The 25,050-nt window shown below is 35.0% G+C and overlaps 2 protein-coding genes across 4 annotated transcripts in view; one reads left to right on the top strand and one right to left on the bottom strand.

Moving 5' to 3' along the window:
- Nucleotides 1-453: 453 nt before the first annotated feature.
- LOC309590274 (transthyretin-like) lies at nt 454-7,944 on the top strand (the record flags this gene model as incomplete). Its single annotated transcript, XM_082311391.1, has 4 exons — nt 454-522; nt 2,291-2,421; nt 5,057-5,192; nt 6,985-7,944. 4 exons carry the CDS (start codon nt 454-456, stop codon nt 7,090-7,092), a joined length of 444 nt encoding a protein of 147 aa, XP_082167517.1. The 3' UTR covers nt 7,093-7,944.
- A 429-nt stretch (nt 7,945-8,373) lies between these two features.
- The window catches only part of B4GALT6 (beta-1,4-galactosyltransferase 6), a 34,879-nt gene continuing 18,202 nt past the window's right edge, over nt 8,374-25,050 (bottom strand). For 2 of the 3 annotated variants that reach the window (XM_082323164.1, XM_082323165.1), the window contains 6 exons: nt 18,909-19,033; nt 18,206-18,322; nt 16,730-16,917; nt 14,245-14,367; nt 13,258-13,359; nt 8,374-11,988 (listed from right to left, as the gene is read on the bottom strand). In XM_082323164.1, coding sequence (XP_082179290.1) covers nt 11,841-11,988; nt 13,258-13,359; nt 14,245-14,367; nt 16,730-16,917; nt 18,206-18,322; nt 18,909-19,033 — 803 coding nt within the window. In that variant the 3' untranslated portion in view covers nt 8,374-11,840. The remainder of the gene's footprint in view (nt 11,989-13,257; nt 13,360-14,244; nt 14,368-16,729; nt 16,918-18,205; nt 18,323-18,908; nt 19,034-25,050) is intronic. The other variant, XM_082323166.1, reaches the window with a different exon arrangement.

Raw genomic sequence — 25,050 nt, 5'->3', positions numbered from 1 at the left:
CAGAGAGAAATCTCTAATAGACAAACACAGGTGAGTCAATTAAGCCAAACTATAACCACAGAGAAATTATCACTGAAACTGAAATTGCTGAGTGGACAAGATATTTGTATTTCTCTCAACTATATGAGGTGCATACAGCACTATTCCTCAACAAAAGGAGAAAAATAGACTAGACATTTTTTCCAAGAAAATAGATCACTGCAGTTGAGGTAGGCAATATTCACAATATTTCCACAGGCAATGACAGAACAGACTTATTTTTGCAGGCAAGGTTCATGTTTGTATGGGTTACTTATTTTCTCATTGTTTACTAAGTAAATAGTATGAATTGGCATGTTGAAAGTCATATGGGTTTTCTGATAAGTAGCCTCAGTTTAGAGGCCTTGATATAAAAATCACAGATTCTCACCAGTTTCTACTTGCTGACACTGAGACTTCCTAGTGGTAGGCAAAATGGCTTTTCATTCTGTATTTCTTGTTTTCTTAGCTGGCCTGGCATTTTTCTCTGAAGCTGCACCACCGGTAAGTGTCTCAGGATCGAGGTCGCTCATACTGATGTAGTCCCAGCTTTTTTTTTTTTTTCTTTTTTAATACTTTAATTAGTGTAAGTGAAAAATAGAATATTCCGTTTTATTGCAATTATTTTGATTTTATGGTATGTACTGACTGCAGTTCTCTCCTCCTGCTCTTTTCCTGGTCCTTCTTTCTCCTTCTCTAGTGATTAGTGAGAGGGCTTTATGGTTAGAGAAGCAGCACTTGTCATTAGACTCAGCGACTATGTGAAAACCAATGTAAGAGAAGAAAAAAAAATATCACTACACAAAAGCCTTGGGCCTCTTGAAAAGTAACTAATAGCCCTTATAACACAATGAACAAGCTCCTGTTGTGAGGGATTTCATTTCCTGTTGTGAGATCCATGCTGGAGAAATGCCTTCTGTAGTCCTCTCCCTTACTGCTCTACCCACTGCAGCTCTATCCCATGCAAGCAAGAAGGGATCTCAGCACTCATGGATGCAAGCAAAGAACAGAACCAAAGCCAGGATCCCACTTCCAGAGGGCTCATTTATTGCAGCAAAGCAAGCTACAGACACAAACGCTTCAGCCTGAAGTTCTCCTAGAACAGACTTGTCTCTCTCTCTCCCCCGCCCCCCCCCTTCTTCCTCTCAAGCTCTGATCTTTGCGAAAATGAATATCTGATCAACCTTGTGAGGAAGTAGACTTTCATTGAGCTCCCAGTGTGTAAAAGCCAGGAAAATAAGTGGTGGCACGAGAGCCCCCATTGCCAATGCCTCAAAAGAAACACTAGCGAGGAGCCTGTGCATTCCAGAGAGGGAGCCTGAGGAGTCAGGGCATACAGGTGGTATAGATACATGCTGATACACTGGTCCGACACAGGGCAGGGTTCCTGGCCGACAGGATATTCCGTTCATCACAGACTGTAAGAGGGGATGTAAGAGAGGGTTCTTAAACAACTACATCATGATTCATTTTGCAACGATTAAATGGAGATCAGTGATAGCTATTTTGAGATCATCCCTGATTAGCACCTTCCACAAAGCTCTATTTTCCCACTTTTCGTATACAGAATTAGGTAATGGAAGGTCAAAGCCCTGATTCAACTCTGCCTTTGAACAGGTGAAATATCAGGGCATAACCACTGCTCGTGACAAACACGTTGGGAGTGAAACTACAGCCATCCCATCTTTGAAGGTTTTCCTCTCCTATCCCTGCATAGCGGCCAGGGGCAGACAAATCTGATCCAACATGGTGTTAGGAGAGAGTCTGTACGTGGTGCCTACCAAGTTTACAGCAGAATTAAGATAACTCTATGGCAACAGGACGTCAGAGGCTCTCAAATCCAGAAAGCTGTGCTCAAATCACTACTCCAAAATACAGGCGAAGAGTTGCCAGATTTTTAAACATTCCTACTACCTTCGATGATTTAATTATTTCCTGTTGAAGTCACAATTTAGTTAAAACTTCATGCTGGACATGATGTGTAGCTAAGCCATGACAAAGAGAAAACAGAAACGCATTCTCACACACAGCCACGGTGCCTCCTCAGCGCGCACGGCTACACTCCCCCCGACAGCTCCTGACATCTTCCTCCCCGGTTCCACCATATCCAGCCCCCAGAAAACTTCAGGCTACATTTCTGCAGTACACAGTGATCTTGCTGAGGAAAATATGGTATATACTGTAGACCTAAAGAATAAGATTTCTTCCTGCTTTATTATGCACTATCACTTATCTTTCTTACAATGTAAAAATTCTCTCTTCCTACCTGAAGGACTCTGCTGACTCCAAGCATCCTCTTTTTATAAAAATTCTGGATTCAGTTCGAGGAAGTCCAGCTCCAAATGTTCCAGTTAAGTTATATAAAGAAGCTGCAGATGGATCTTGGGAACTGTTAAATTCAAAGTAAGTCATACCAAAATAATGAGTGAAAGAAGGGAGAGGCAATGGGAAGAGGCCAAATAGTTGAAAAACCAGTTTCACATTCTCTAACATAAGACGTCTTTTTTCACTCAGAGGAAAGATAACGTACTATTGAATGAATTTGCTGCAGACCGTCTTTTAACTGTACTACAGTTTCAACTGCCAAAATGGTTTTATAATGCTTTATAATTACTGTGAGCACAAGAAAGTATTTTAAACTATCCTTTAATTCAATCATCGCTTCTCTTCAATTTCATTACAAACGATTGCAATACTTTTTAGTACCCATCAATGAACTGCAGCATTGTTACCAGAAGAATCAGGCAGACTCTTTTAGTTTGTTTGAAACTAACACTCTGGTTGAGAATCCTGCCTTTATTAGCTATTTTCCTTCTTTCTAAATGGATTTTCATTTCATACAACACCACAGCTTTAAAAAGAAAACACGGAGCTGTTTTGAATATATACCACATCATAGCTGATAGCCGCATTTGCTTCAAGACAAAGGAATCAGCGAAAAGGAGAAAATCTGGGGATAAAGCTTTCTCACCTCCTCCCCCCCCAGAGAAGCAATTACATCTAAAATAAGAAACAGAATCTCCCAGATATGTAAACGCTGCCATGTCTTTTAAAAAAATATAATTGTAGCACTTCAAACGTAGATGACTTCTTTGAAACTGTCCTCAATTTTAGTATATAGTAACACTTTAAAAACTCAAATGCAATTTTTACTTAAAGTATAATCTGAAATGAAATTGAAAAATTTCTGAGGGGGTACACAGAATGAACACTTTCTCTGTTCAACAAGCAACATCCCACTTCCACACTTTTCTCCCCAAGATATTTGCAAAGTCTCACCCTCCTTCCAGGTCTGTTAACGGTCTATTCTACCTAAAAAAAGTGAGATAGGGCTCCTAAGGGCTAAAGCTGGCATAGTGCAGGAATTTCAGTAGTGGGATCCCAGACTCAGATGCATTTGTGGAAAGTCCATGAGAAACTGTACTTAAGTGGCTCTTCGGTGTCATAGAGCAGTGGGCTGGCAGAAGCAACAGTGCTCTCACATGTGTCCTTGAAAAAATATAGCTACAGTGAAGGTTACACATATTTGTACATGGGGGCGCGGGGGAAGAACAATCTATTCATGTTGTCCTACTTAAATTGCCTCCCACCCCTCAAGTGAGAAGACAGCTTCACACATTGGAACACACTGGAAATGCGTGTGATTTTCCATTAAGAGGGTGTTCAGTTTACTTATCTTCAAATCTGAGCTTAGAGGCTTTATATAAAGATACTCGGCTGAACAGCTGGATGTTGACTGAAGCCTTAAAAACATACTTAACATCTGAAACAAAGAATAAAGTAACCTTAACATAAGGTATGCAAAAGTCATGATAATATTAAATCAACCTCTCCAGCCTTGTTAATTTGTAAATAAATGAATGTTAGCAAGAGATTCTGAAATAACTGTTGGTTTTAGCTGAGAAAGCTTATTATCATCTAATGATGATGAATCTATGACAAAGAAAAAACAGAGACATTTGAACGGATAAAAAAAAAAATCCAATGACTACAGAGCATCTTGTAAGATACAAATGGTGTTCTATGACTTCTTAGTTATAAGGTATATTAAAGCACAAATCCTAAGAAATGCACTGGACAATAACAAAAAATATCCAATTCTTTATTTTTCTCTGTATGCAATTTAAATAAAATGTTCAGAAAAAGATTTGGCAGCTAGAACACAAAACAGTGGTTTGTGACTGCTAGAATCAGGCACTAGCAGCATTGTTATTTGCTGATAACCTACCCCATAAAAAAAAAAAAAAAAAAAAACACAACAACAAACTAGTATTATATAACATATTGCACAGAAACAGGTTTCAACCAAGAGACATGTTTGAGAGACAGCAGTCGGTATTCGTTCTGGAGCCCCAAACTGGTTAGTGTTCAAAGGTCTATAGTTTCAAGCCAGTACTATGGCCTTGGATAGCACTGATAGCATCTTCAAATCAAATAAAACCATCTGTTTGTTGATGATGGAAAACCAACTGATCAATACAGACAACAGGGAATTCCATAAGGCTACACTGTTGGCTGACCTACAGTCATTTCAAACAGCAGATCTCAAATTTCAGATAGCCAACTCTAAAAAATATTCATACTGATAAAACAACTCAATGTATTTAAATAAGTAAGAAAACTATGGAAAAAAAATCAAGAGAGTTGACCCTACTTACTTGCACAGTAAGTGCATCATAGCGCTTCCACATTGCTTACAGCAGTGGTGAAGTTTTCCCTCCGAATGGGTTCATTTAATTAACTCCAAGACTCTGCCAAGAGTCTATGAACAATAATGCCAGCTTTTGGCTCACCCCCAAACCATGCAGAGTAGTGACATGGCAGGCAGCCATCTGCTGTGGCGATCGTGGAAGTAGCAAATGCCAAGATAAGCTCTAGAGCATCCATAATACAGATGGATGTAAGCTATTCCAGATCAATAGAGTACTCATCATACAACTTAAGCTACACAACATCACTCAAGTTCAATTGCTAAGAACTGCATTTTTCTCGGGCTTTTAACCAAAATATAAAAGTGCATTCTTCTGCCATCACACAGACAAACCAATGATAACGGAGAGCTCCATGAGCTCACAACTAAGGAACAATTTGTAACAGGGATATACAAGATTGAGCTTGACACAGCCTCTTATTGGAAGAGACTGGGCTTGAATCCCTTTCATCACCATGCTGATGTGAGTATTCATTATTTTCTCCTGTACTTTAGTTGCAAAGAATAAAGATATTTTATATGTCTAGGCTTCAATTACTAATTGCATGTGTTGAGCTTTCTTTTCACTTTTTTTTTTTTTTCATATTTTTGCATTAACACTTTAAACCCAGAGTCTCAAAGCTTTGTAACAACATACTCATGAGAGAGTCTAGTTAGTAGCTTCCCTGTAATTCTCAATAAGCTCTTAGATGCATTACTTACACAGAGGTTTTCCATCCTTCTACTTCTACTTAAGCCTGTGATTCTTTCTGTGACTATTTCTAGACACCTGAGGGAGAACAGGTGGAGTACTCTGTTAAGAAAAGGATTCTTCTGCCTTTTGGATTCAGTGCCTGTATGGCTGCAGACAAAGTTTATAACTTTAATTTTTAAAGATAACGGAAGTATGAACTGTGTTCTGGATGCCTGGATCCTCAGTTTACAATAGAAAAAAAAAGTATAACCGGCCTTTTTAGCTTGCATGGGACAGATAAACTGGTTAGAGGAAGGTGGTCCAAACCCAGGACCAACTGAAGCCAGCTCCAGGGTCTGGGACTCCTGGGGGGCTGTCCCCCTCACCTCCACATCATCAGCCCTTTCACACGACCTTTCAGTAGCAGCAGCAGTCCTGTAGTAGTTGTTTGCTGGACTGTGGCAGATTAGTGAGCACCACCACCTGTACAGTTTGCAACTGCTTCTCAAACAGCCATTCCTCATCTCCTTGGAAAAAAGGTGGCAAACACCTGGGTTAAATTTTGTTTCTGCCTCCCAGAAATGGATGAGAGATGACATTCTTATTCTAGACAGTAATGAAGGTTAATGCTGGATAGTCTTGCCTTCTGTGGTAAATAAAAGAGGCAAGATGAAAGATTTACAGCGTGCAAGTAAATTGATAATACATCAAGATAATGTTTAAGTCTATATTTCAGAATAGAAATGAATTTAATTTAGAGTGCAAGAGCCTCCTTTCTTAAAAATAAGCCTCAGTAGGGATCACGTTTTGCTCAGTTCACTGGTTGCTCCATATGCATCTATTTTATTAACACTGAAAGGAGTACAACCTATGCATCACAGAATGTTATTAAACTGTGTCTATTTTAAAAGTTGACACCCATCGTCTCACAACACAAAATAATCCACTGTGTAGATGGAGAAATCAAATGACAGGACGTGAGCTGATGAGGGAGATGTTAAAAGGGCTGTTGTAAATGATTCATACATAAGGTCATTATCATGTTGTGGCCAAATAACTAGTGCAGTCCTTCTCTACCTACGAGCTATGCTAGTAAGATTAAAGAAACTCATTCCTTTGTATTTTGGCCTGATGATAATTACTGTAGCATTGTGTTTAATTCTACTCCTCAAAGTTCAGGACTTCATAAGAACAACAAAAATATTCAAATACTTGAAAGAATGCCTTTTTTTTTTTTTTTAAATAAAGACAATCAACGGGGTTCAATGTAGATCTTCAACAAGGAAAAAAATCTTGTTGCCCTTTACGAGTACCAACAAGGAAACCCCAATTTGGATAATAAAACTATTTGATAAAATTTTAAATAATGTAAGTGACATGTATGCTTTTAACAAAGGATATTTACCCAGTGGAAAAACTGTGTGTGACAGGCAGTCACAGATCACACTGATCAAATCACCACAAGAGAAGATATTTCCAAAGTTTTGTGGGAGGTTAGATAAAATGATCACAATGGTTCCACCTAGGCTCATATCTAGAGATCACTTCTCATTTGTCTTGTATTTGATCTTTCTTTTTCCAGGTGGTGTTCACAGCTAATGATGCTGGTTATCGACATTACTCCATTGCTGTTCTCCTCAGTCCCTTTTCTTACTCAACTACAGCAATAGTTAGTGAGCCAGTGGAATAGAAGCTGACATTAAGCATGAAATTTTAGATGTGTAAATTAAGATTTCCATAAATCGTAAGAACTTAGTTTCTGACTGTATCAACAGCTCTAGATTTCATGGTAAATCACTGACAGTAACAGTCAAGTTGTTTATTCAATTTGTTAACTTTAGGAAGAATGGATACTGGCTTTGTTTTCAAATACTCTTCTGAATAAAAGTATTCTGTATTCTCTAAGTATTGCTCTTCTGAATAAAAGTTTAGGGTTTGAAAAAACGCATTAAGCTTAGAAAAAAATGCATTGAAACTCCATTACTGGGATCCTGAGAATAAACCAGAGTCTTCCACGAAGTTAATAAACCACATTCCTTCTTGCAAAGGAAATGAACCAAACACATCTGAAAGGTGCCTCATGAAAAGCAAGCACACAGGAAATGCAATCCACCACCTGCCGCCACCTATACTTTATTACTGAAGCCCACAATAGACAAAGTCCCATGGGACTACTACCCAGGGCCCCACATAATCATCAGATAAACTCACCTCCCAGTTCTGATTTTTAAGATATAGAAGCAAAAGCACCTTAAAAGTGACAGCAAGGTACAATAGCATTTAAGGATGCTACACATGCTTAAAATGACTTCTTTCTTGCTTTCCAATATATTATAACCCATAACATTTTCAAGGAGAGTCCATATCCAGTGTTGCAGAAAAGTATATCCATCAAACATACTTGAAGTTTATTCACAAATTTTCGTAAAATTCTGCAAATACCTTTGTCCCCAGTTGAACTACTCCCAAAAATTACTTGCATACCTCTAACCATCAGACACTTTTGTAACAGCTGTAAGATACAAAGAAAAATAGGAAGGATAACTGATGATTCCTGAGAAAACCAGCTCCCTATTTAATGCCAGGAGAAATACGGATGAATCCTTCTATTTCCCATTCTTGTAACCCATATATAAAGAAGATTACTCCTAAACAGAAATAAGCATAGACAAGAGCCATTAGGAGATTCAACAGAATAGCAACCCTATCTTGAAAAAGTACACAAAAACGCTTAGTCATTTAGCCTAATAAAACCAAAAGCTGAAAGGATACAAATACCAAGAAAGGGAAAACGATTTGTTAGCCTAAGGCTTGATCCCATCACAGCCTAACCTGATGTATTTGCTGGCCAGATTTCCCTTCCTTTTGTTGTTACTTCAAGGTACTGAGCACTACAAAAATGAGCACTTTGTCTATAAACAAAACACAAAGATGATATGTTCTCCACAGAACCTCAGAATAAACAAACCAACACCATCTTTAGAACATTATATTTCATAAAAGACAATGATAAAAAAGTACAAACATTTTCATGAACAACAAAAAACCAAAACTATGATAGTACACAGGAAATTCCCAGCATTTGTTTCAGTGCATTTTTCATTAAGCCTATCTTACATACCTCTACAAATAAAATAATCTTAAGTACACTTCTTCTTGCTGATACACAATGGATCCTTTTAATATTTTTAAATAACTGGCTTATTAGTAACCCACTACAACATAGTCATTAGTAAACATAATGATAGAAAAATAGACTGGCAAGATCCAAGAAAACGGACGTTTTGCACTTGTTTTTCAATATACTATTTCAAAATGGATTTTATATTTTATATTCTCCTACTTAAATTTGAAAAACAGCAAATTGGCTTAAGAGTATCTTAGCGTATCAACCAGATTCCACTGTTAACATTTCTGTAATGTTTTTACTTGTTAATTTGCAAGACCTTCAGAATCTTGTAACCCTCTTTCTTCACCCTCCATGTTCACTCCTTGAAGAGAAGATGTCCTTAATTTGCCTTGTCAGCAATGCAAAAGCCAATGTGATTGGCTTCTCTCCACATTTTACAAGAATCATGAAAATATCAAAAGGAATGTGCACAACTCTTAGTTCTGCATCGCATTTATTTTGTTTGAAGGCACTGTCTATGTTAAAATTCACTACAGAATAGTACTGAGTTCAAGCAGGTAGTATACAAACACTATTTTTGATGTAATTTAGAATGGTAACTTTTAAAACTTCCCAACAAAGTGATAAAAGGTACTTAGAGAAGAGTGTTGGTTAACAATTCATAATTTATCATCCATCACTTTGGGGCACCAAAATGTAAACTTTTTAAGAACTCAGCTATATGTCATAATCCATTCACATACTGGTTTAAATGATATTGTTCTAAGACCATACATGATTAATCACTTAGAGCTGTAAAGTTATATTAGTTCAGCCACAGCATATGTGTAATACAGTATGTATATATGTATGTATACATACATATATATGCATTAGAATGTTTAAAAATTGCACATTAATTTCACAGAATGCCTAACAAATGGACACAAAAGCATGCTTCAGAAAACAGTACACACCTACAGTACCAAAGGATGTTTCATAATCATAGGTGTTAAATTGTAGGTGAACTTGTACTGAAAACCAGATCACTTCAAAATTACATCAGGGATTTAAAAATGTATTCAACAGTTCTTCAAGAATTGTATTAGTCTGTTATGAAATAAGACTAATTTTATTTTGAAGATATAATTGTTCATACAGTGTATTAATTATCTTCCTTTCAGCCATATGCTTCAGAATATTCTATACACTCAGTTATAGAAAAATATATCAGCAGGTGATTAAGCATGCTTTTGAAGGATGTTTTTGTTCACTTTATGCTCACTTTTTGTTATTTTCATTGCATTACATCATTCCTAAAGCATATTAGATTAAATGGAAGATTTCAAGGTAATTCCAATATGGTTTAAAATATCCCTTACAATTGTTCTCAACTACTTAAAATAAATCATTACATTTCTACTAAATATTTGGGATGCCTACAACTAAGCTCATAACTTTACCGGCCAAGGGCAAAATTTGCTGCTGGGATGTCAAAGAAATAAAAGGTGTTTATGGCAAACAAACTCAAATATACAAAGCACCACACCATCAGTGGCAGCGATTCAGGAAACCAACACATAGTCATGACTTAAAGTTAGTATTCTTTGTCAACAGTCTTACAGAACACTCCATGGATAAACGATCCTTATTATATACTGCTTTCCATTCTTCATGGGAGCAGAAGTCAGTCTTTGGTTCCTAAAGAATTGAGTAACTGTGACAAACAAAACAGTTTAGTAGATCTTGGTCAATATCTTTGCATTAACATAGAAAATAAATGATCCGGTCCTTTTCCTTAGTATTAACAAGGGATGTAAAAAAATATTAGGAAAAGATAATAATGCTTAGCAGTGGGATACTTTTAGGTAGCATAACATTACAAGCAAACAGAAAATAAGAACATATGTTCTTCATTATAAGCCAAGGAAAGAGGCTAGTTACTCATACATATAACACCACAAAAATAGAGAAACAGACAGGACCAGTCTTTAGTGGGACTGCGCAACCTCAATCTCATTGAAAGTCATCGACTTGAGGATACTTAATGCATCATAGAAGCACTCAGCACTCTACCAGAATAGGCCCTTAAATAGCTATATTGATTAATATATTATGGGTGGAATTTTAAAAAGCACTCAGGATTGGCCTGCTTTCAGTTCCGCTTATGCCATCATCGTCATCAGAACAGTTTGACCAACACCGTGGTTCTGAAAATCCCACGCTGCAAGCATTAGAACTATTAGAACTATGTTTTATTATTTTCTTAAAAATCTAACTTTAATATTCTTCCAATGAAGACACATTTTTGGCTCTTCTGATTTTGGAGGAACAAAAGTGCTGTTTACTAGGATTCTAAAAAAAAAAAAAAAAATTAAAAAAAAAGGAACAATACCAAAATACTGTACACACCCAGACACATTGTTTTGGGCATCAAAATCCCTGACATTAACACTAGTGGCACACTTGGAAACAGTTGGAGTTCCTGTAGATCATAATACGCAACAACTGCAAGATTTTCCATAATACACATGCAATATGCATATAAACAGGATTTAGATGGCAGGCAGGGTATCATACAATTTTGCTGGCAATAAATAAAATTAAAAGCTTTCTTTCTAGCAAGTTCATATACGAAATTGATTTTTCTATATAGATATGCAGGAGGCCTAGAGCTCAAAACTAGTATAACAGTTTACAGTCATAGCTGGCCAACAATTAATATTTCCTTCATTTCACATAAGGTATAACCTTTTTTTAAGCATACTTACATTTTACACTTGTTCTTTCATGCTAATAAAACATTCCTATAGAATTCAAACGAGAACACACTCAAATACACACTGAAGCATAAAATATTGAGCAATTTAAAAGCAATGTACACACATTAATTTACATCACATATTTACAAAACACATTTTAAAAAGAAACAAAAGCATTCATTTAAATATGGGGGGGGGGGGGGAGCAGTTTAGTATAAAAAATTCCTGGAAGAAGAGGCCTCTGACCCTACTTCCAGAGAAGCTACAAGTCTGTTTTCTACAGTTTATTTAGTTGAGGGGCTAAGATAGAGAATATGAAGAATGAAGGCTTGAACAGTAGTCTCATGCTGTAAACATCTGAGTGGTAGCTGCTGGCTTTTCTTTCAGAACAAAATGCATGGTACATACGATCACTTTACTTCTCATCCCAAATATGCATCATCAAATGGTCAAAAATCTCTAATTCTAAGCTGCTGTTTGTTGGTTTTGTTTTGTTTTACAGTGTCTATCAGTAGCTTCCAGTGTTAAAAGTTTATTCTGGTAGGGTAGCTTGTCATTCCACTTCCATCAATAGTCTCTAACAGGAGCAAGTTCTGGTATGAGATTGACAGTTATATTTTTATACAATCTACTGACAAGTATTTTAGGAGTATATATTAAATTGTTCAACCCATCAATATACTGACGTTCTCTGGAATACCTCAGAAGTTTATATCTGCAGAGGGAGTTGGAAGAAGAAAGCATGAGAAAGATTTGCAAGAAACAATTTAATTGATGTTAGATATGATACTGTAACAGTCATTTCATTTTGAAATACACTTTAAATTCTGAAACTACCTCCCAGCCCTTTCAAATTATCATAATTACCTACCTAAGCTTTAGAAGCAAGCCACTTTGTTTTTTAATTCACTTAGATTTTATGTTCACATACACAAGTTAACATTAAGACTAAATAACAAAGAAGGCATTTAATATATATACTTTTTATGGTCCCAAACTAAACTGATTTTTAAAGAACATTCAATTTCTTCGTTCTTTTGCTATAAAACTCAACTACAGAGCTCAGAGAAGATTTAGGAACCTTCACCGTTCATCATTATACATTTAAAGGTCTGAATTGTTTTTCATTTCATTCTTGAGACTCCTGCATTTGCAAACACCTAAATTTGAGGTGATTAAAAAAACAGTTCCCCTCCCCCAGATTACAGATATATACATTTTAGTTTCATATCATGTATTTACTCATGTCTACTGTACATGTCTATTTAAAAAATATTAATAAAGTAGAAAATAAAGATGTTACCAGAAAAAGACACCCCCATTGAAAATAGAATTGAGCACTATTTCTAATTATCTGAAAACACATACCATAAACCCTTTATTTTGCATTTCACATTCTGATTTTTAGGTGTAGCTCATCTGCTGCACTCTGGCTGCTATTCCAATCTAGGGCAGCCAGAACCTACTGGTCAGTTTAAGTGTTTTGCATCTTTGTAACAGAAGAAAGGAATCCCGAAAGAAAAAATTCATGTCAACGTAAGCAGCAAATGAGAAGACCTATATCTCAGAAAATAATGAAATATGATGGAAGAAACCGATCCTTGAGGAGTTTTAAAGTCTGTTTTCATGCAGGAGTCATTTCCCCTAGCTGTACTGCTTCCTTTTGCAGAATATCCAAATTAGCCAACTAATGGAGCCCTGCCAGTACTAATGCCTAAACTATTAAGGAACAATAACATTCTGCAACAAAGATTATGACAATAATATCTTCTGACACACAAACTCAGTCTCTCTCATGGTTAAATAAGAAATATCTGAACACCAAACATAATGTATTTAAGAAAATATTAAGTTTAGCACTAAAGAGGAAATAACACTGATAAGCACTGACCGCTTATTTGTATGTGTGAAAGATTTGCATGTGTGTAGGAAAAAATTGTACATCTTCAGTTCTAGTATTTGAACAGTTCTCTGCTTTTCTTACCGTCCTAAAAACTGGACTTCACCTCTGTGATGATGAGGAATGGATTTGTACTTCCCTAAATCTCCCTCTGGTCTTGTTACGTTGTATCCAGCATAGTGAACCCTACAGTATAAAACAGAAACATTTGTATGAAGAGTATTAAAAAGATGTTTTTACAAGTTACAGCAAAAGTGAAAAATATGCATCAGATCTTTTAAAGCTAAGTCTTTGCATTCACTGACATTCTCTCCTTAAAAAACACCAAACACTCCTAACCAAAGAACTAAAAAAGCTGGCAGAACCAATAAAGTGTGAAATAATAATAATTTCATATTCAGTATTTCCTGCTTCCTTCTTAAAGCACAACAGCATAAAAATATGAAAATAGTAAGGAAAAAGAATAAAAACATACAAACTCTTCCTTTAAAATACATCTCTTTATATATAAACTCATGCAGACAGTTTGAACAGCTCAATTGAAACATTTTACAGTTGTTTACTGTGAGTAGTTTGTAATACAGTGAGCATTGTTGTACATTGTCCAATTTGTGATTATCAATATAGCCACAAATTAAGCCCTCTCTCAAACACTGCTCCTAAGATATGAAAGACACTTAAACTCATGCTTACTCTACATGTCTGTGGGATGGTATTCCATAATGCAAGAGATGCAAATTAAAATTAAAAAGTAATGCACAGAATACTAGCAGGAATGAGACTAGATATGCTTAATACTGTTATCTGTTGTTATATCCGTTATTTGTTACAAGACCTACCTCTTAAAAGCCTGTTAACTGTCCCCAGGCCAAGAAAAAAGAACATCTTACTTATCCCTTCAAATGGTATTTTCTGATATTTCTAAAGTGAACTCTTTAGAAATGTTAGAATTTGTTCATTTAAAACAAATTAAAAAAAAAAAAAGTAACAACTGAAAGAAAACACACCTAATTACTCTCAAGGGGTGGATACCACAGAACAATGAGAAAGACATAAGCACTGAACACTCACCTGTTCCAAAGATCATCATCTTCTCCACCCCATCCCCAAAAGGCATTTGGAAACCCATTGATCTTCTTGAATTGTTCCACTGTCAGGCCACTTACACCACCAAAGAACTCATTGTATGGAAGACTGAAAACAAAAGAAAAATTCTGTATTATTAGCTGAACTTAGATAGGTAGCCCTCTCTTTGAACAGTACCTTTCAAAAAACAAAGAACCTCCCCAAACTAAGGACATGAATAGATGCTGAATGTATTCACTAAGGAAACTGGTTCACAGATCTCTGGCATTAGTAACATATACGGAAGTTGAATACAATGTTTGCAGTAGTGTCTGATTTGCATAAAAGGTACTCTTAGACTGTAGCTCAAATTAGTACCACTACATGAAACAAAAGTCTATCACATATTTCAGATGGCTGATTTAGACCCAAAGCTGAATTGTAAAGTGAAGCCCTCTAACTATTGTATTTTGACACTATTCAACTGAAAAAAAAACCCTCTCTTTAATCAACTGAAAAAATTACAAATCAGTAATGCATCAATTCAGTAATTTTAATTCATGACTATATTCTACAGAACTGTTAAAACTTGAGAGGAACAGTTTAACAGTGAAACACATACTTATTTAAAGAACAATTTTCCAGTTTTTAGAAGCTAAACTTTTGAACCAAAAGGACCTATAGGCTTTTTTGTCAGTAAGCATACAGTAATTACTAAGACATATTATTAAGCAGTTGGTCAACATGAACAGTCACGATAGCTATATAACATAACATACACTAAAGCCCACGCAATGTGACTTCCAGTTCCCAAAACACTTTGTCAATCTAAAAAAAACCCATATATTTAAGTATCTATATTTACTTCCATCAATATTAACTTGCATCCTTAACCCAGAGCCTGCTACAGTAAATGGTGTTCCTCTTTCAGAAACAGCACGCAATTTCATCAAACAAAAAGAATCAAACATATTTCTCAGGTGACGCTTCGAAATGTGGAACCTTCAAGGAGTTAGGACTATCTACAAAAAGATTTACCATTGCTTAGGACACAATTGCCACACTGAAGGACAAATAACTCCAGAATGCAAGGGGAAAGAAAAAGAAATACACAGTCATGTAATTTCTGATCTCTGTGGAAACACAGGATCCAAACAAATCTTAATAGCTTTTGGGGAAGGTTGTTACTATATATCCCTTTCAACATCTAACTGAAATAACAGGCGTTCTAAAAACCCTTCAAACCTCCCGCCCCCCACCAAAAGAAAACAAGCAACAAAAAACCATCAACATCCCAAAAGCAACCCACCAACCAGAAATAAAAACAATTGGGGGTATGACAGTTTATGGAACTGTTTGAGGTTTTTATTCATATGTAGGTTATGTGTGTGTGGTGCACATGCACTTTTTTGTATATATACAGAAATATATATCTATTTTCATATTTTATACATGTGTATTTATGTATAGATTTATCTATTTCGTAAACATGTTTTGTAAATATTTATCTGTATTTAGACAGTCTATAAATTTTACACATTTATACATAAATACATAGTGTACTTCATGAAATGACAGATGAAATCTGTTATATATTTATATGTGTTTATTTATATATTTATAAATACATATAAAATCTTTAAAGGTTTGACTGCTAATTGGCTGAAAACCTGAAGTCCAAACACACAGACATGTTTTCAATGCATTGCTTTTGATCTGTCAGGCTGAGCAGGTTCTCAGGTTGATCAACTTCACAAATAAAATTTCGGGATACAGCAAGCAATAAGCTACAGCTTTCTGTGAAGTGATTAGAAGAGCATCATGCAATAGCAGAGTGTTAAAAAGCAAGTGAAACATCATTAATGTAAAACGGCAGAAGGAAAAGAGCTAACAAAACTGCAGGACCCACTACATTCATCGAATTTCAACAGAGACTGAATACAAGATATTAAATGGTCTAGCAATAAGAAAATCTTCCATTTAAAAAGCAGTACAAAGCAGAAATAAATTGTACATTTATGAGAAAATTAAGTAAGACATTTTTCCTGTGGTATTTTGCTGCAGATTATCTGCTTATCTTTGTTAACAGCCACCGCAAAGGCTTATGTAGCCAGAAAAGATTTCTAATAAGGAAGGTAAGTTTTTCCCCCTTGACACATACAGCCATCTTTTTGTTTGTTTGGTTTGGTTTGTTTGTTGTTGTTTTTGGTTTGTTTGTTTTTTTTTTTTTTTTTTTTAAAAAGATCAACCTCACTGCAACAAGTTCAACACTGAAAATTATAAATATCATCATCAAATTACCAACATATCAAACGTAGACAATAAACTTAAACCTTCCTCTTAATAACTAGATATTCATTTGTGTAGATAGCATGGTAGGAAGGCTGTTTTATTGGTTTCACCTACTGTATATACCGTTGCAAAATTCATTCACACTTTAAGAATGTCTCTGGGTCTTTAAGAAACAACATGAATAAAGCTAGTTACTTACATGTACATGTATTTGTCGAGCTTTGCTGCAAAATGGCGTGGCATTTCTCCACATCCATAATAATTTCGGTCATTTTCAGGTAAGTGATCAACATCATGAAATATTATGCAGTCCCAGACAGCATCCTTCATAGCCTCTTTGAACCCAACATTAAAGAGCATCGCACGATTAAAAGGTTGTGTACCTGTCTTCAAACAGAAAATAAAGGATACATTGTAAGAATCAAGAAGAAAGAGACAAAATATCAATACTATGACAAATACATCCTCTACCACATAAAAAAAAAAAAAAGAGCATTGACAAAGATGCCTGTTATTGCTCTCGGTAAGCAGAGCAATAGCTCTGGTTAGCACCAACTACATCAACTGTAACTTGTGATCATGTTCTCCCCTTTCACACAAAACTTAACAGGACTAGCAACGTACAGCACTAGTAACTCTGAAGTATCAAAATACGGGTGGTTTGGATTAGTACAGCATGACATTATAAGTTAAAGAACTACTGATACAAACTAAGAAAGAAACATTTAAGTTTTGCTTCTTGTTAAAAGTCATCTACCGAAAAACTTCCAATGCTGTGAAAATGCCTACAACTTGGTTACATATTTATAATTAACCTTATATTAGAACTTACTTCCAGTTTCTTAGAAACTCTAATAAAGTCAGATTCAAATAATTTTTATTTCCAGTACAATTTAAACCTCCTCATGTCCATTTTGAACAAACAAGACAACATAAGACCTTTTGATACAGCAAATTAATCCTACATGCTGGTTTTTAAATGACAATTTAGAGGATCTTTTTGTTTTCTGCAAATTTTTCACTTTGTCACCTGAAAATATTGCATTACATAAACCATGAAAAAGAAGTCCTGTAATTTCTTTAGGGATGTAGCTATCTACTACAGCCAACAATGGTACAAATTCCTTAAGCTACCCATCTGAACTACTTTATTCCTTGATTGTGGCTTGTAGAAACAATTTTTTTTTTTTTAAGGTTTTTTTTTCCTCCATATCCATTCCTCTCTGTTTCCAAAGAGACCCCTAGCCAAGGTACTTGTTGGTAATTTTATATCATTAATGACTCCATAATATTTCACATATATTAACTGGACAGTATACACTTTAATACGATTGTCTTCAACTGGATTTCAGTGAGCATGTGCTGTAAAATGGCCTTCTGTAAGTTACCATTTCCAATTCTTACACATAATACCTTCCCCCCCCCCCCCCCTCAAAAACTTAAAGACAATAGGTTCAAAGAGGCCATGTTATCACCTACAAAATATCAGTTCATATTTGAAGAAAAGCAACATGTTATCTGGCCACTGCTTAAACTGGGGAATGGAGCTGAACTTTTTCATCAAACAGTGGAGTAACAATTTTTAGATTCTGGATTCATCCAAATCTTGATAAGAATATCAAATCCCCTTTAGTAAGGAATCTTGAAAAGTCACTCTTCAAGTAAACGCTGTTACCTGTTCAATAACATAGAAGGCAAATTCCAGCCGCTGCTTCTGCAACATAGGTATCAGATGACGGAAAAAAATTGGAAGATGCTCATGGCGATTCCGAAAAGGAATAAGGATTGCCACCTTCAAAAAATTATATATATATATTAAGCTACTGTATTAGCATTTTTAAATTTTAATGTTTCAATACAGATCAAGCCTCCCATGGCTTACACAGGGCAGCTTTTCAACTTTTACATTTAAATTGGCTTGGTGTTTTACTCTCTCGTTCCCACTAGAATTGCAATTTTGCTCAAAAAATTAAAACATTAAAATTAAAACATTGCAATTTTGCTCAAAAAAAATAGAAAACAATTTAAAAATTCTGAGTATAATATAAATAAGATTTTCCTTTTGTGTTCATTTGCTTCTAATTATACTTTAAGTAACACACACATAGAACAAGTTTGCAGACATATGATAAAATGTTCAGTAACAACAGTTAATGAACCTTTAGAAGTTCTTGACAATCCAAGTTTTTCTTCAAGCTTTAGTCTCTTCTTGAGCACAGATAGCATAATACATATACTATAACATACTACATATTATATAAAATACATAGCAGTAAAAGACTGAGTGCTTGCAATGGTAGACCACTCTTATACACCAACAGGAGAAAAAAACCCAAAAAACAAAAAACAAACAAAAAAACAGAAAAGCAGCATCGCACCTTCCATCGGGGCTTACAATCTTTTGGTTTCCAGTGTCCTCCTGGTCTAATGTCTAAATCTTTTGAAAACAGTTGCTGAATTTCATCAAAACTAATTTCACTCATATTGACATCGATAAGGCCTCCTAAATAGAGGAAAAAAAAATTACTTATTAATTTCAATTAAGACAACAGATCTAACACTACAAGGTATATCATAGACAAATAGCATCAAAAATTTGTATTTACACTACCTACAGATAAAAAAGAAATATTTATACTATCCTCTTCATATTCAGTTTTTACAGAATGAATTTCAGTATTTCCCAATATCAACACTCCTTCGATAAGTCCTCTAAGCAAAATACTCATTTCAGAGGACACAGAACAAGCAAAGTAATATGAATTCTGTATCTATTCCAGAAAATCAGAGTCACCTTTCATTTCGAGAACCACTGTTAACAACTCCACATCATCTGCACTACTGAACTGATACTCAAATTCTGTGTGTCTTCCTACCTGCACTTCCACAAAAACAGAAAATGCATCATCACTACACTCAACAAAATTCCTCAATTTAAATTCTAGATAATTACACACATTTCATGTACAGCTTTCATCCATTAATTCACCACTGTCTGCATCGAACTAATCTACAGCAAGCAGCTGGATTTGAGAATTACTGCTGATAGAACTGATTAGCCAAAAAGCATTCACAAAGGGCTATTAGAGTGGAATTCAGTAACATATTGAATAAAGACTACAATATGGTAGCAAAAAAATGAGGTTAGTACTTATTATGAAAAGATATTTACACTTAGTTGATAGCTGTAAGTTGTCTGTCATTAGCTTATGCATGTGTACACATTTCAAAACTGGCAACAATGATTCATAGTAAATACTCTGTCCTCAAAAGCAGAAGTAGAAGGAATCAAGAAAATTTGGGGAGAAGAATAGCATAACACTCACAAACCAGAAGCTCAAGTTGTTCTTCAGCAACTACTACACTAGATAATCAAATAAAAATCTTGTAGTAACTATCTTGACAGATACCATAAAATACTCTACTTTTTTTTTTTTTGTCTAAAAATTTTAAGTCTTTTGGTGAGGGTTGGAATTTTAAAGTAGATGAAAGAAATCACTCCTATTTTCTCCCTGGTGCTCATACCCAAAAGATTCTATTTGTCTCCAAAAGGTTGCTTCATGCTGTAACTAGCTCAATTGAATTGACTAGCTATCTAAATCTTTTGGAAAGACTGAAATTTTTGGAGCATACTAGGAATAACTATTGTTTTCAGAAGAAAGCAGAAGATACTGCAAGAGCTATTTTAGTTTTGGTATGACTACATGTAGAAATACTTGTAAATTAGAAGGTAATTTTAAAAAAAGAGCAAATGACAGGAAAAAAAGGATCAGGAACAGCATAAAAAAGAGAACATCTTTTAAGAGCAGATTTAAACAAACTCACGTTTATTTATTTATTTTAGAAGAAGAAAAAGGAAACCTGGCAGTTGCTGAAAAAAGACTGTATAAATATACACCAAAACAAGCTAACTCTACAGAACTTTAAAAAAAAAAAAAAGAGAGAAAGACACTTAGAGGAAACAAGGGCAATCAACAAAGGACCAGTATATAAACATGTATACATTAAATTTAAAAAAATAAATAATCACTAAATCAATTTCAACTACCAAGAGACAGAGAAGCAACAAGAACCTTTCAGTTTATTTACAGAATCTAATGGGAAAACAAAGATAAATAAAGGTCAATTACTACACCAGAAAAAGAAGAAAACAACACATGACACACAGAAATCAGATGCCTTAGTCTTCTGAGAAAGGTTTAAATGTGATCAGATGCTTATAGAGTTTAAATAAAAAGAAAATTAAAAAAAAGAGGAATGGTAAAACAGTATTTATACAAGGCAGGTGCTTTTAACTTGACGAGACATGATGAACTTCTCTCCAGACTGTTTAAAAAGTAGCTATAGTAAACCCTGAAATTTTGGTACTATTAAAAGTACACAGGAGATGGGTAAATAGAAATCAGCAGCATTTCCCTGTCGTTGGTGGGGGGGCAGGAGAAGGCATCTCAGTAAATATCTGGGCCTAGTATTCACTACTTCTATTACTGTGTAGCATGCTGCAATAAAACACATGTATACAACCCACAAAAAAAGAAAGCTGAGGAAGCAGAAAGCATTCTGAAGAACAGAATCAGAAAACAAAGTAATTTCAACAAGTCGGATACATACTGAGATCAACAGAGTGAAATTAATAAAAAAAGAGGTATGGATTGATACTGAAGGAGAAATGAAGCATGCACACACACAGAACAGGAAATACCTGGCTATGCTGCAGTATGCAGAAAGATATTTTGATGGTTTATAATGGATTGCCTATTAATATGAGACAATAAACTGTAATGCAATTGCACAAAAATGGCAAATCTCATTCTGGAATACATTAACCGCTGGTATATGAAAGACATAGAAGGTAATTACTAGTTTGTTTTGTAACCAGGGTTTTAGCCTGTTACAATGCTTCAAAAGGAAATGAAATTAGAGAAAGTCTACAGTACAAAAATCAAGAATGAAAAGAGCTTTAGAAACTATGTAGTCTAGAAAGGCTGAAAGTACTTGTTTATCTACAAAGGAAGAGACTGACAAAAGCATAAGTCTTTTCCAAGACAGAATAGTTTGTCAGACAGATGGCAACCAACCTCTTTCCAAGCATCAAGAAGGGCAAGGAGAAATCCAACTAACTTGCGGGAGGCCAGGGGCGGCAGGAGAGTAAATGCAGGTTGTGTATTAGGAAAAGCTTAACTATTCAGTTGACGGAATACTAGAATATACTACTTCTGGAGACAGTATAATTTCCTCCACTGATGACTTACTTTTTTAAAATACAAAATATATTTTTCTAATATGTATTTGAAATGGTTTCGGTATATTCAACCCCAGTGTACTGTGGTGATCAAACTAGAAGATCTGGATATTTCTTATAGCTCATTAAGTACCAGTTCTTAGACAAACAATGAAGTGACTTGGGTAGACTGCTTAAAAATTCTTAACTTGAGGGTTTTATTTGATATAACTGAAAAAAACTGATCTGCTTTCCATTTACCTCTCAAGTCAGTATTAAAATTATGCTGATTAAATACTCTTTTGTACTGCTTCTATCTTGAAATAGAGGTGTCTTGCTTATGAATTAGCACAGCAGTGCTCAACCCGTGGATTATAACCTGAAAGACTGAGTCACACACTGGTCCTATTTTAAGAGCATATGTACTTGGGACAAAACATAATTTTACCATACTCCTTCCATGATACAAATTTGGCAAGCTGATGTAAAGAAGAGTAGTTGACTTCTATAATAACCTTAGACTATTAAGCAGGTCAAAATATATGTGATTCAAGAAGCTTTCTTCCCTGGCTGTCTCAGGACCACCTACAACATTTCATTGCATTAAATAATCTTCAGAGAATTTTTATTTAGATTACAATTAAATACACAGATGGTTATTAAAAAGGTGTACATGAAAACCAAACGGTGAGACATACCTCTCTTTGCTGAACAGTAACTTATCCAGTGAACTATTTTTTATTAAAAATTATGATTTCTCTATTAAATTCAGCAGGACAGTGTATGTACAAAGATATTGCTAACAGAAAAGATGGAAAAGAGAGCAGCAATAAGAAGACCTATAGAAGAATTACATATAGCCAATGAGGTTGACAGCAAGGATGACAGAGTAGAATGCATCCCTACTCTGGCAATTCTAAATACCTGTCAGTGCAAACAAATCTGCACCAATGCTTTAAGACAACATGCTATAAGTGGGCTGACCTACTAACGTATCTTAGTGCCTTCTAACTTGCCTCATCCCTCCACTCCTGGACAGCAGACTAATACACAAGTAGAACGGGTAGCAGAAGCCAACACAGTTTCGAACTAACTGATCTGGCAGAATTCAACTGCCAGATCATTAAAAATACTAATTTATATGCATTCTTCAGTCAGCATATTCATCATTCTTGTTTCTCTGGTTATTCAAAGATGACCTTTTTCAAACTTTTTATGTTTCCCAAAGTAGGTAAAATATTTACTATTAGAATTATTTAGTTTTATTTGTTTACATGTGCAGTATTCCAGAAAAGAACATCCACATGATTTTGAAAGTCAAACCCTATTTCTGAAGGGAAAGAGATTGAAATAAGGATATAATCACACCGTGGCTAATTGCTACTTGGCTTAAGACAGCCTTCTACGTGACTTAAGTTCATAAGCAACAGCAACTGATGCTTTTGGCTATATGTCTGTATCTTCACAATGTAAGAGACAAAAGTTTAGTATTTGGAGGCATTGAAAAGAAACACAGATAACAAGCACTGTTACTGCACTCTTCATTGGCTAAACTTCTCTGTTGAGATGAAGTTCTAATGGAATCTAGATTAGCCTAATAAAATCCACTATTTTTCTTTGAAGAAAAATTGATCAGCAATTTGTTTTGGCTGTCAGCAACATTGTTTGGTATGATATGGATCTGAACTGCTATTAATTACTTGCTCATGCTGAATGACAGACCACAGCTTAAGTCAGGTGTTAGCCTAAAAGACAAGAGGTTAGAATTCTAGAAGGTGTCACAAATACCTTCACAAACTATTTCAAATTTTCTCTCTTACAAATCAGTACTTTATTTGTTTGATTTTAAATATAGCAAGTAAAATAAACATGTTGGCATAACAGATACTGCCAGATACTAATGAACAGTCACTTCTAGTAACATATTTACACTTATTTACAGGGAGTTGTAGCTTCTTCTTCTCTAGTTGGTACATTCTGACACCAAATGAGACGTTTCAATTTAACTACTTAGTTTTGAGATCTATACTAATGCTACTACTAGTTCTTCACTCAAAAATATTGTCTGTCTACAAAACATTTACTAGAACTGAAGTAATTCCATGGATTACTGACTCAAGTTATGATTTCTTCCAAATACAGAGCACAAAAAAACATTTATACTTGATTATCCCTTGCTTCCTACAGCAACTCTGATAATGTAACAACAATTTCTAACATAGAGAAAAAAGCTGAAAACTCAATAGTGGATTCTAAGAAGGAACTCTGTTTTAGCCAAGGGACCACAATTTTATAGAGGTTAAATATAAGAACTATCTCTAATAGCAAACAATCAGTGGTGAAGGTCAAGGTAAAGCAGTCACCACCAGGAGTGATTGCCTCTTTCTTTTTATGTTCAAACCTGGTCTCCTACCTAACACTTCTTGGTCTTTAAGGATTGCTTTCTCTACAAGCTGGAGGAGAGGAAACAATGCCCAGAATTTTGTCTGAATCTGAAAAACGGCCAAGTTTGCAGGAAAGGGGAATTCAGATGAAAATTTATAGTTCTTAACAAGAATTTTTAAGAATATTCCCAAACAAAGCTATACTTTGTCTACAGAAAGAAGATAAAAATGTCATCCCCACAGCCTTTCAGCCACATTATTAAATCAGGTTAACGACACTGAATTACATCAAGGAACTCTTCCAATCTCAGTTTGTGTAACTGCTTTAACTGTGCAATACCTGCTTGTAAGACCTTCTACATACACTGGGATACTGCTACTTAGGATAGCTGTGATATTACAGGTTTTATAAAAACCCAGCAAACCAACACAGCAATGGTGCCAAAGTACTCAACTCAGTTTCTTATTTCTGCATGACACTCCTCTGCAACTAAACACTTTCAAACAAAATAATTAGAAGCTTAAATTCTAGGGTTAAATACAAATAAAGTTAGGGTTACCTAATCAAGTTCTATTTAATAGCTTGGGATCTTAAACATCTGGGTTTGAAAGCTTAATTTTAAAATTTCCTGACAATCACAACTTTTCACTTGTTATATAAGTACTACTTCCTCATTATGACAGGGCTGTAGCACTTTCTTACTTCCATCAGTTCTCACTTCACTACACCATCTTGTTCAGTTTCCTATATATTGAGGTAACTATGATTAGCTGATGAAGATCTGAGAACTAGTTTCTGACTCATGAATCTTTGTATTAGGAATAGCACTTCCCAAAAGGAAATTTTTAACTATTCCTCAAAATATGCAACTCTGCATCAGTACTTTTTTATAAAGTTAGAGTATTCCTACATAT

The sequence above is a fragment of the Platalea leucorodia genome, assembly GCF_965183815.1.
Source record: "Platalea leucorodia genome assembly, chromosome: 1".
NCBI classification, from domain to species: Eukaryota; Metazoa; Chordata; class Aves; order Pelecaniformes; family Threskiornithidae; genus Platalea; species Platalea leucorodia.
The sequence above is the reverse complement of the archived record's forward strand: the minus strand, read 5'-3'. Positions and strand labels throughout refer to the sequence as shown.